The sequence below is a fragment of the Littorina saxatilis genome, linkage group LG13 (genome assembly GCF_037325665.1).
Source record: "Littorina saxatilis isolate snail1 linkage group LG13, US_GU_Lsax_2.0, whole genome shotgun sequence".
In the NCBI taxonomy this organism is placed as follows: Eukaryota; Metazoa; Mollusca; class Gastropoda; order Littorinimorpha; family Littorinidae; genus Littorina; species Littorina saxatilis.
The window spans coordinates 12,506,447-12,519,071 of record NC_090257.1 but is presented as its reverse complement, the minus strand read 5'-3'; the positions used below and the strand labels follow the sequence as shown (position 1 = coordinate 12,519,071).

The window sequence follows — 12,625 nt, the reverse complement described above, 5'->3', positions numbered from 1 at the left end:
AAATAGAAATTAAGTAAAAATAATTTATTTTTTTAAATTCAACCATTTTTCCATCAGAAAATCTTCATCACAAATGTTTTGGGGTTTTCGTGATTTTTCAGCTAGATGTGCCTCCGTAAATGAAAGCAGCCGGTTCTAAACCCGTGTCAACAGAGAATGAGTGAAGAGCACCTGTAGAGTGATCCACTTGTGTTGATATAGAAAAACAGGGACGTACTGAACTGCAGAAAGGTTTTATTTACCATTCACAATGGTTAACATCAACATTTGCATACAAATATTTTTTTAACATGAAACAATGGTGCTCCGCTTAAACCCATACATACTTTGTCAGGAAAGTGGAAGCGAACATGAAATTGCATTATTTACTGTCGCATCATACTCAAAACATCTTTCTAGGCTTAAAGAAGTTGGTGCAAGAACAACATTTGTTGAAGGGAACAAGTCCAGGATGCCACACAAAAAAAAATCTTACATGCGAATGTAATCATGTTTCAACAGCCAAACCACCACATCACTCGCACATGAATTTACTAAGTACAAACAGATGCACCACTTTCAACACTGAGTTAAAGTGGCATCATCCAAATGTTCAAGTTTCAGCATTTAGATTCACTGTACAGTCGAACCTGCCCACAACGACCACCTCACTGGATACCAGACAATAGTTTTGCAATATAAATCACCTCTCCATTGCGAACATGACCACTTTGGCTCGGTCCCTTGGGTGGTCGTTATAGACAGTTTAGACTATCTCAGATTCTCCATCACAACATGTACATAGGAATCCCTACGCTCAGAGCCAACACAAAACTTGATAGCACCCAGTTCCATGGTTGTGGCGACGAGTCTTTCACAGCTCACAGACCATTGCACAGCGTCTAGAGCATCAACACCAGCAGAAAGGGTCCAATGTTCATCGCACGCCCCCGCTGCCAATGGCGGCCCTGTGTTCCACCTGTTCCAGCTTCTCAAAGTACTTGCGGGCGTTCTTGATGTTGATCAGTGTGGCTGCAGATGCTGCAACAGCATTGATTGGCCAGTGAGTACCACCATTACACAGTTTAAAAAAAAATCACATATTAAATAAAACATTCACAAGATCCTGTGAAACTGGCCCCTGGTGACAACAGCAGTCAGACCCCATCACAAACAGCTCTTCGCATCTCACAGCTGTGCTGTCCACCAACGTACCAGGTACTAAAAGTAGCTCCCACTCAAGGGCCAAGGCTCCGTCACTGCAGAGCAGCTGCAGTGAAAGAGGCCTACTGCAGACCTGGGAACCCATACGATTTCGCCGTATTGTGTACGCATGATTGTCGAGAATACGCTCAGTACGGTCAGTGAGAAAAAAATACGACGAGAAAAATTCCAAGACTACTTTTCTTCACAAGCCCATCCTGAAGCCGATCCAGTATTTTGGCACATGATTACGTCACTATATTAGCCGCCGTCAAAAAACATATAATCGGATCGTGTCAATCAATCAAAACAACCAGGCAAACAAAAGTACGGTATTTGGCGAAATCGGCTCCGAGAATAAACAAGTGAAACAAAGAAGAAAAGTGAAAAAGTTTGAAGAAAAATATCACACACACACACACAACACGCATCTTTTCATAAGCCGCAATGCGATTTTTTTTTTAAAGTCGCGGCTTGTAGTTCGTCAAATACGGTACAGTTTTTGTCAGTAAAAATTGAAAAAAGCATTTGTTTTAAATGTATAGGTAAACTTAATTAACGGTGTGACGGACGTGCTTAGGCATGTTTTAATCATGGATGTGCAAACGCTGTGTGGAGTACGCTCATTTTTTGGAAAATACATCAAGTTTGTTTGAGAATACTCAAAGTGCAAAACAGGGGTTCCCAGGTCTGCTACTGCCTTACCCTGTCACAATAAGTGCTTCCCTCCCTTCATCTGTTCTTCACACATCATATACACCCCAACACTACACAGCACATCCATCACCTGCCTCACCAGCAAAATGTAAAACATAAAAACAAAGGTCACATACTTTAACTTATTTGGGTGCCCCCTCAAATCCAACCAGCTGACCCTTCATCACATCTCTGAACTGTAATTCAAAGCTCAGAGCACTTATCTGAATAAAACACTCCAAGTCGTCCCAGTATCATCTCTCGGAACTGTCAAGTCGCAGCTCACAACATGTCGGCTAAATGAAAACCAATCTCTACTTAAGCACAACAAACCAATCAAGGCAATAGCGGAACCCAAAATGAACTGTGTCAGGTTTGTGTGGGTTGTGAACAAAGTAAATACACTTGCTTTATACAGGCCAACTTTCTACACGTGCTCCTTGTCCACGTGTTTCAGACACACCCCTGGCTGGTGACTGGCCTTTAAAGGCCGAGGTCCAACAGGCCAGAATACCCATGGGTATAGGCGGAGCCTATTTTCAGTGACCGACAGGTCTCAAGTTACCTAGTCTGGTGGATGCAGTGGCCAAGGCATTCCGCTTGATTAAACAAGCCAACAGCAGACTGCATACCTCGCCTTAGTGTGTGTGCCTTTCTTGTGAACCTCTGTAAAGTCCCGTTATGTGTGTCTGTGTGGTATTCACCTTTTTTTCTGACGGTTATTTGGAAGCATTATTAGTTGCAATAATTTATTCACACTAGCAATAAATCCTCTGAATGCAGATTACACGTACACACACATGCACACGCCGTCGCATGCGCGCGCGCATTTGTACACTTGTGCAATACAACTGAGCACATGGTGAAAGTTATGCAGTGCCATGCACTAACGCAACCGGTCAACATGACTTCGTGTTGTAGACTGGAGAGTAGAAATACCCTCTCTCTTGGTGCAGAACCTGAGTGGAAACTCGCACCAACAATCGGATGCCAAGAACTTGAGGGACCATCTACAGAGTTAAATGTGTCACTGCTTTCTGTACATGCATGTTTGAATGTTTCACCCAAGACATTGGCGCCACTATGTAGCTCTGTGTCTTGGTTTTACAGTTCCCAAGGTATCAAGGTCGGTACCGTTTCAAGACGAGTAGGTCAGTCTAGCCGGCTTTTGGAACAGTGGAACCCTTGTTACACAAACCGACTGCATTCTCTAAAGAAAATATATTGACCATTGTCTTTGCCATAATAAGCCAAATGTAAAGCCTGTGAATCTAACAAGTTGAAACTGACTTGTTAGACACCCTTATTTTGAACAAAAGATATAGTTTGCGGTTGTTAATTACGCATGTGACCGTTGGCTTCAGGTTGACCAGTAAATCCAGATACATAACGGCACTGTGAGCGTGCATTTCGCTCCCCGAGCCCACATGTTTGGTTTTGTCTTATGTTACCAAAATTTGCGGGAAGAGGAGAAATTTGGTGGGAAAACTTGCATTTAGTCGTCAAGGCATGGTCTCGCGTCGTCACTGTCCGGAGGAGAACAGCTTTGTGACTAATAAATGTTTAATTAGATAGCAGAGTATCACTATTGCTGGATGTGGATGAATATGATATCTGTGACAGACAGGGATTACGACATTTGCTGCCGAGTCGCCTGAATAATGGTGTTTTAGTGTGTGAAAAAGTGAAGAAAGTGTCTTTCATGAGTCATGAGTGCCTGGTTCCAACGTGCATGACTGTGATACGCGGTGTTCTACCGGAAACATCAAGCAACGCGTATACAATTATTTTTTCTGGAAAAGTCTGCCATAAATTCAAGACATTGGTACTTTACTGACAATCGTATTCATCCACCAAATAACTTCAGCTTCCCTTTTCAGCCCAAGAAGAAAACTTTTTTTTCGGTTGAATATGTTTCACTTTTAAAAAAAAAGTAATAAATACCAAACTAACATTCGTAAAGTGCAGACTATCTTTGAAACGATTTATTAATTACAGAACGATTACTGAAAGTGTTTCACTCTCAGGCAGATTAACCAGTGGTGTCATGTAGCATCCATGGCGGCTGCAATAGCGCGGAGTGACCGGAACTTTGGGGTCAGGCAACATCTGGTAAACGTTATGTGGCGGGTGTGTGCTGCCGAAAAGGAATGAGCGGTGCGTGGACATTATCTTTCTCGTGTCTTTAGCTCCGCCCAGTCCACCACGACTGACAGCCGTTTGATTTTGAATTCAAATTTGGTGAGTGAATTTTTTTTCTGAAAGTACGTTATCCAGGGGTTATTATAAACACTTTTTGGGGTGCATGTGTGGTGTACACCTTCAAATGTTTGCTTGACAAAAATGGTGCTTTTGAGTTTGGTATAGACAGAGTATTTTTGAAAATAATATTTCAAGTGAGAGCTCGTTTCCTGAAAAGGGCTGGACATTAGACTGAAGTGCCACGCGCCGCTCTGCTTTTATACCCGACCCTCGGCCTTTAATGTCACGTGTTTCAGACACACCCCTGGCTAGTGACTGGCCTGTAATGACTCGTGGGAAAGTTTGCCTCAATAAAAGCAAAAGTATTCATTGTTTCACTACCCATACAAACCTGACCGAGTTCAGTGTTGTTCCCAGGCCTCGGGTTTTGTTCTTTTGCGCATAGTTTCTTGATCTGACGCATTGTTGTGACTCCAGGTCGGTTGAATGTCCCATGGATCAGACACGCAACATGTCTTTTAAACAGAATTGTTTTGCCGCCGGAATAATTTGACCAATATATGTTTTGAAGCCAGGTCCAACTGACCTATTGTCCTCTGTGTCTGGGAACAACACTGAGAGTTATTTCTGAACATGGTCTATTGTAATACTGAACAAGTTTATTTAAAGCAGTTTGAGAGGTACTTACGTATACTGGGGTCGGAGAGGATGACCATGATGTAGGTGTTGGTGGTGAAGACGTCGATGAAGGCGGCGAAGGATGAGTTGCGAATCTCCATGCTCTGGAAGGAGGCGGCCATCTTGCTGCAGCTCAGCTTGAACTGCTTAATGATGTTGCTGATCTTCTCAAAGCGGTGAACGTCGCGGTGCCGTCGCCGCTCAGAGTACGAAATCACCTGCACAGTCCATTCCCCGAGTCAGTCATTTATCATAATTGTGTTTTAAACTAGCCTGTACATCTGGCATTAAGTCTTTGGTCAGTTTTTTCCATGAGAGTGAAAGTCGCTTGTTCATTTCAATGCTTGTTATTCTCTCAGGTGCCAGGAGACAGGTTCCGCATAACTCTCGCTTACTCTATTACACATGTCGCATGCATTCAGAGTGCTTACTTCTCTTTGTTTATCACACCTTCTCTATGGTTTCCGAATTTGATGTAGCACTGCATGTCTCAGCATCAGCAACTTTTTCCTTCACCATGGACATGGCGCGTGTTCTTGTGCTACATGTGCACAGAGGAAGTGATCAGCAGTCACATGACTTGCTATGAACTAAAGGGAAATAACTTCAATCATTTCTGATGATTTTTACATTTTACTTGTTTTAATTCTCCTCATACTGACAAAACCTTCTGCGATATGTAGCTGCTTTCACATATGAATACATTTGTAGGAACATTCTGTCCAATCTTTGTTTTTGTGAAAAAGAAAGCAATTAAACACTGTTACATTTTTTTTTATTAAGCTTTCAATTTTCGTGTTTGTTCCCGTTATTTTCTGTTCATAACGTCTGTCAATTTACCCCATTTTAGGACTCCCTTCTTTTTTAGACCAGGTTTTCTCAGATATTCTGTTCATAACATCTGTCAATTTACCCCATCTTAGGACTCCCTTCTTTTTTAGACCAGGTTTTCTCAGATATTCTGTTCATAACATCTGTCAATTTACCCCATTTTAGGACTCCCGTCTTTTTTAGACCAGGTTTTCTCAGATTTGTGAAAGTCTTAGAAGGGGGTGCCACTGTAAAAGACTCTCACCAGGAAGGTCGCTCGTTCAAAGAGCAGCACCTCGTCAGCATCGATGATGTCCCCGAAGTGGGTCAAGTTGGCCTCCAGCTGTTTGACGTTGGGAATCAGCTGGTACACGATGGACGACCACGCCTGCACAACGTCACAATACATCATCAGTGCCTACGTCTGGTTCACAATAGACCATGTTAGAAAAAAAACACCAGGATCTGTAAGCATTTTGGCAGAGTAAGAGCCCCTTTGACTGAGCCCTTTTCAGAGTGAGGCGAAGCAGCTAACACACTACTGAGAAATTTATTTCCGGAAAACTTTCATTAACAGCACCAGGGTTAACAATTTATTCCAAACTGAATCATCAAGACGCCTCTTGCAGACACTTTAAAATTGAATACCATTACATATATTTCGAGCTACCCCCAACACTCCCTTATCTGGAGATAAACGGTTATATTGCTATTTCATATGTTAAGTGGATTTCCATTGGTCAATTGGGCAAAACTGAGCTCAGTGCAAAAGTGATATCGACGACATTTCCGTCGATATCAGTTTTGATATCGACGACCTCTGTATTGCTTCCCCACTTCAAAAACAAAAACACCTACATTTAAAAACAAATATATATGAAAATGTAATTATCCCAGAATTTAGTTGAGCAAGTGACTAAAGACTTTTTGAAAGAAAAGACATTTTGAAATACTGAAAAGTACAAGAAAAGAGTGAACAAAATGAAATAATAATCAGAGGGAGGGATATGGAACAGCCAAAACTGAGACAAATACTTTTGTAATTTCTTTACAGTAAATACAAAATGTCCAGAGAATTAGCAATATATCTAACATTGACTGACTGTGTGATGATATCTTCTGCTATTGGTCTGTTTCGACAGTGATATATCAAAATCTCGACCTCCGGTCTCGATTTTGATATTACTGTCTCAACAGACCATAGCAGAAGATATCATCACACAGTCAATATTGGGTAATGGTGAGCAATTTCAGTCAATGATATCGAATCAAGGCTCATCTTGTTCATTTCTGCACGGTCTTGCAGCATACACCCACAAACGCTTCTTGTGCAATAACACACGCTCTGCGCAATGTATGCTGGTCATATTCAACAACAAACCACACCACTAGACCTGTTGGGACACAATGCTTACATTGTAGTGTTTCATAGAACAATAGTTGTTTTTTTTAAAGAACGTACTTTGTACAGTGTTTCATCCCAGATGGACGTAGCGAAGCAAGTGCAATCAAGAGGTTTGGACAGCCGCTTCAAGTCATCCTGTCGCTCACGGAATATCTGCAACATACAAGTCCACCGGCCATCAATTTCAAGCGCTGTACATTTTCCAAGGTAAGTCAGAAAACACAAACTTTCTCAAATCATCAATCCGTAGTATTATCAACTGTGCCTCTCCGAACTAACCGATTTCCTTGCTTTCCAATGGTCTGGTACTATCAGTGAAAATAAGAGTACATGATGCACTCTACACTTTCTAGCATCCTTATGCTAACCAGTTTCACTCTGTACCAAGCTCTGATACTGTATGCTGCTTTTCCTTCATGCTCTACACTAGTGAATAAACCTAAAGAATACATGTAGTTACTCCATCGTCTGATGTTCTACTGATGCGTCTGAGAGTGTGAACATATGCTATAGCCTCCGAATATCAATATCATCATAAACAACACACGTCATATTATTACACAATCCTTCACCGTTTATTTGATCCCACTGTTTTATTATTATCATTATTATTGTGGTTAAGAGAAAGTGTGGAGTGGTGAGCGTACCACTTCTCGCTGGTCGTCCTGCACGAGGTCCATCTTGTGCACCAGACAGAAGATCTTGGCATCAGGTGAGTTCTGTAGCAGGGCCTCCAGACATGACTGGTAGTAGTGGATGTCCTTCTCCAGCTCACGACTCTCCACGTCAAACACGTAGATCAGCACCTCCACGTTGCGGAAAATGTTGTCCCGCTGACTTGCAAAGTAGTTCTCCATGAACGCCTCTTGCCTGCAACATGTATTTATAATAATAATAATAAGAGTACTTATATGGTGCGAATCCTAAAATAGTTCTAGAAGTGCCTCACAAAAACTTACACCAATTAATAATTCTGTAGACAAATCAAATAGTTCTATACATCGAAGTAAACTTATACAATTTTATTAGTAATCGTTAGATGTGGCTGTGATATCCACATTTATCAGTCACAATGTTGAGACAGGAGGAATCATATCAGATCGAGGCATAAGCACAATGATGAATGCCTTATTAATCTGTATGAGGATAGCCACTGAATGAGATGCCTTTACTACAGCCCTCCATACCCTTAGTTACCTCCCTCAACGCCACTGTGGAAACACATTGTGAAAGTTGCACAATAACAATTTGACTTACCCTCCACAGTCCCAGAGATTAAGAACCAGATTGCCCAGAAACCTGACATGGGAGTGCTCCACGTCAACTTGAAACAAACACAGCAGGAAACGGTTAGGTTTATAAACACAACAGAAAACAGGTTTATAAGTTTAAACTGCACACAAGATTAAATGTCCTCAACAAAGACTTGGTGATCAATACTAGTAAAGAAATTATGGAGGATAAATGAAAGGTCTGTTTGTTACACTCAGAAAATAAAGTTTTATTGAATTGAATTGAAGATAAACGTTCAAACCTCTGTGTGGTTAATCAGGCATTCACAGCTTAAATGGCGTAACTAGTTGTGTATACACACTGACATGTAAACTGTTCATTCACAGCTAGGATTATATCATAAAGTGGAACCCCCCCTTTTTACAAACAAACAAAATCAGAGAAAATCAGGTCTTAAATTAACACTAACAAGTTTGTTTGTTTGTTTGCTTAACGCCCAGCCGACCACAAAGGGCCATATGAGGACGGTGCTGCTTTGACATATGTGCACATCCACAGTACTGGGTTACAGCATGGGTTATCAACTTTGAAAATCTGTCAAAATATCTGTGCTTAATGGTTGACCAAAAGGTTACATTCCTACAATAGCAAATAGATTTGTCTTAATAAAAAAGCCAATTTGAACCTCCAAACTTTGTGTTGTGTTTTGTAGTTTCTAATGTTTTGCCGATTACCCACCCAAAATGGCGCTGAAATGGGGGACAAAAACATGACACCTTGTTTTGCTGCCTTGCACTATGGAGAAGAAAGCTCTCAGAATCTTTTTGGCGATGTCTTCTGGTTCTCTAAAGGACACTGTTGGACACATACCCCCAGAAGAGCATATTTTTTATCTTCTTAGGGGATTTTAATCGGCAAAGAAAACATGTAATCGTGCGTTACCATCGTTTCCGGTTTCAACTTCATCAAAAAATGCGATCTGCTGAACAAAGGAAACCTCAAAGTTATTCAAAGTCATTATTTATTTATTTCAACAACATTTAGGTTTTCAAAACACAGCACTACGGTAGGAAACGAATTTATTTCGGCTTATAATCGCGCTTGAATGTACCCCACCCTTGTTTCGTTTCAATCTGTAATGCACGAAAGCATGGCCACAGCAGACGACAAATCCCGCATTGCCTATCACACACGCGTTGTGAGATCGCGGGAACACCGTGGAAAGTTCCATTCATGACGTTTGACCCGGTCATGTGAATAGACAATGAGAATTTATCCACCCAATCGTATTCGTTTCCGGTTTTCGAGACGAAACTCACGACAGACCACGCTGTATCTTCACTGCTCAAACGCAGATTCAGAATATCAACGGGCTCTCTCATCTACTTGGAGACCTGTACAATCTTTTTTGACAATTGTAGCATATATTCATCGACAAATTTTGCGATATTTTACTGGTTAAAGCTTGATCTGGTGCAAAGTTTGAGCAGCTCATGTGTTCTCATGATCGGTGCCATTATGAAATTTTTTATTCTTCTGCAACGCACGATCGACAATCGATTAATTCTCTCATTTAGGATTGTCGCTTATGGAAACTTGAAAATTTCAAACTTTCATGTATGCATAGTTATTTATCTATGTACACATGCAATAATCAAGTTTTAGTTCTTTTCTTTGGAAATAAAAGACATTACGAACTATGGTTTCCATGTAACTCACGACAGTATTATCTCTATACACATACACCCAGTGAGCACAGATCGAAAACTTTTTGCTCACTTAAATGTTTCTATCATGTATTAAAACCCAAAAGGGTGCCCAAAAGGCTAGTTGCTACATTTGACCTACAAGAAAAACTTTTGCGCCTGGAAATTGCGTGGGTTACGGTTTCCACTTTCTACTTTGATCTGTTTAACTTATGGAAACTTGTAATTTCAAACTTTCATGTTTGCATATTTATTTATTAATGTTGTCCACATGCAATAATCAAGTTTTAGTTCTTTTCTTTTGAAATAAAAGACATTACGAACTATGGTTTCCATGTAACTCACGACAGTATTATCTCTATACACATACACCCAGTGAGCACAGATCGAAAACTTTTTGCTCACTTAAATGTTTCTATCATGTATTAAAACCCAAAAGGGTGCCCAAAAGGCTAGTTGCTACATTTGACCTACAAGAAAAACTTTTGCGCCTGGAAATTGCGTGGGTTATGGTTTCCACTTTCTACTTCGATCTAGTTAACTTATGGAAACTTGTTATTTCAAACTTTCATGTTTGCATATTTATTTATCAATGTTGTCCACATGCCACATGCAATAACTGAGCTAAAGTTCTTTCCTGTCGATATTGAAGCCTAAAGTGGAAACCATGTAACCCACGACATAGAGCGTACTGCATGTGTCTAATTGTCATTTCTAAAGAAACCCCGATATGGAAGGTCATCTCTTTGACAGAAAAAGATACAGGCATGTCTTTTGCACTTAAAAAAGAGTATTTCACTCAATTCAGTCCTACTTTTTTTCCTGGTGTCCATGTCCCCAGGTTGTAACCCAGTACTGTGGATGTGCACATATAACGTGCGCCACACACAAGACAGAAGTTGCAGCACAGGCTTCATGTCTCACCCAATCACATTATTCTGACACCGGACCAACCAGTCCTAGCACTAACCCCATAATGCCAGACGCCAGGCGGAGCAGCCACTAGATTGCCAATTTTAAAGTCTTAGGTATGACCCGGCCGGGGTTAGAACCCACGACCTCCCGATCACGGGGCGGACGCCTTACCACTAGGCCAACCGTGCCGGTAACACTAACAAGGACTGAGGAAGTCTTAAATTTGGGGGTCTTAAAAGGAGCTCTCTAGGTTCTAGATCGAGTATACATCATTACATGTACACATACACTTATCAGTCATAGCATACAGTGTAAATGGTTATATAAACACTGTTAATTCGCAGCAAATACGGTTAAATCAGCCTCATAGTCATAGTCATACATCAAACATAAGTATGAAAATGTTACTGACTGGTTGCACCAAGTCTGCGCGTGTCACGTGCGATGTAGTTGGCAAAGATGATGGATCGCATGCTGGTCTTCCCAGACCCACTCTTCCCCATTAGTAACACCTGCAACAAAGCAACAGAGTACCATTACATCTCAGAAAACTTAAATCATCATAAAAATGCAATAACAAAGAAACGCATTGTCAGAAAAGTCTGTTGTAAGTGTAAGATTGAATACTGTGTAAGTCCAGTATAACTTCGGTTACCTTCATCATGTAGGACATTCAGTATTATATCTTTAAAGTCTGAAATTCGTTCTCCTTTGCCTGCTGCGCTCTTGCGACAACAGGGAGTGCACAGTCTGGTCATCTGACCAGCAGCTGATTCGGTCCAGTCATACTCTTACTTATCTCCCGTGCTTGCACTGCACTATTCAAAGCAGTAGCAACATAACCTTCATTGTACATGGCAAACATATGGCAAAAGTATGTGAGAAAATTTGTCAACCCAGGGCTTTGATACCAACCTTTTTCTTCATGGCTAGGAGGTCAGAAACTGTTGATTTGATAGGCAAGTTTTCGTAAACACAAGGTTGTCGATGTCGGAAGCAGACTTATCGCGGTCACGTGACCAAGGAAGCGTTTTACCAAAATATACACTAATATTAACTAAACTATTGAAAATCTCTTTTGACATTTGTCATATCAAAACGAGTGTCTACCAGACGGAAAAGTAAAAAAGAAAAAGAAAAACAGTGAGCGCCCGACACCCACGCCGTAGACCCGGTGTAACACGAACTTTTTACTCCACGAAAAATTGACTCCGGAGTAAAAATGTCGTACGAAATTTTTACTCCGAGTACATCTGTCGTACGAGAAAAGAACTTCCCAAAGGACAAAACAATTACTCCCTCCACGACATTTTTACTCCCCAAATTTTTACTTCCAGTAAAAAGCTTGTACGCGAAAATGGAATGCGGGCGAAGGGATAATGTTTTCCGCTGTTTGTTTGCAGTTTGTCAGTTTGCTTAACGCCCAGTCCACCACGGAGGGTAATATCAGGGCGGTGCTGCTTTGACATTTAACGTGCGCCACACACAAGACAGAAGTGGGCGAAGGGATAATGCCAATATGTACTATATCACACCCTGTTAGCTATGGTACTGGAGTTCTGGTCCTTGATCCTTTTCTAAACTTCCGGTGCGGCACGACGCGATAAGTTTTCTGCTTTTTTCTCAAAGTATACTCTGTTTTACACCCTGTAAGCCTTCGATGCAGTTGTGGACATATGTCAGGTAATACGTCACCAAGTTGTATGGTGTCTGAGGCTGTCGTTGTGGCACAAACTTGCAATGAAATCTTCGATCGGGAGGTAACGTCCCAGGTCTTCTTAGATTTGATGTGGTAATG

At 41.1% G+C, this 12,625-nt stretch overlaps 1 protein-coding gene across 2 annotated transcripts; it reads right to left on the bottom strand.

Annotated features, from left to right (window-relative positions):
- Positions 1-217: 217 nt before the first annotated feature.
- On the bottom strand, positions 218-11,897 carry LOC138983619 (ras-related GTP-binding protein A). Of its 2 annotated transcripts, none has more exons than XM_070356898.1 (8): positions 11,743-11,897; positions 11,240-11,339; positions 8,231-8,297; positions 7,621-7,843; positions 7,031-7,126; positions 5,834-5,956; positions 4,769-4,976; positions 218-1,020 (listed from the first exon to the last, which is right to left on the bottom strand). In XM_070356898.1, the coding sequence occupies exons 1-8, from the start codon at positions 11,752-11,754 to the stop codon at positions 917-919; spliced, it is 933 nt and encodes a 310-aa protein (XP_070212999.1). In that variant the 5' UTR covers positions 11,755-11,897; the 3' UTR covers positions 218-916. The 2 variants fall into 2 exon arrangements, with proteins under 2 accessions (XP_070212999.1, XP_070212998.1); XM_070356897.1 differs by lacking the exon at positions 11,743-11,897 and adding an exon at positions 11,483-11,624.
- Between the last annotated feature and the right edge of the window lie 728 nt (positions 11,898-12,625).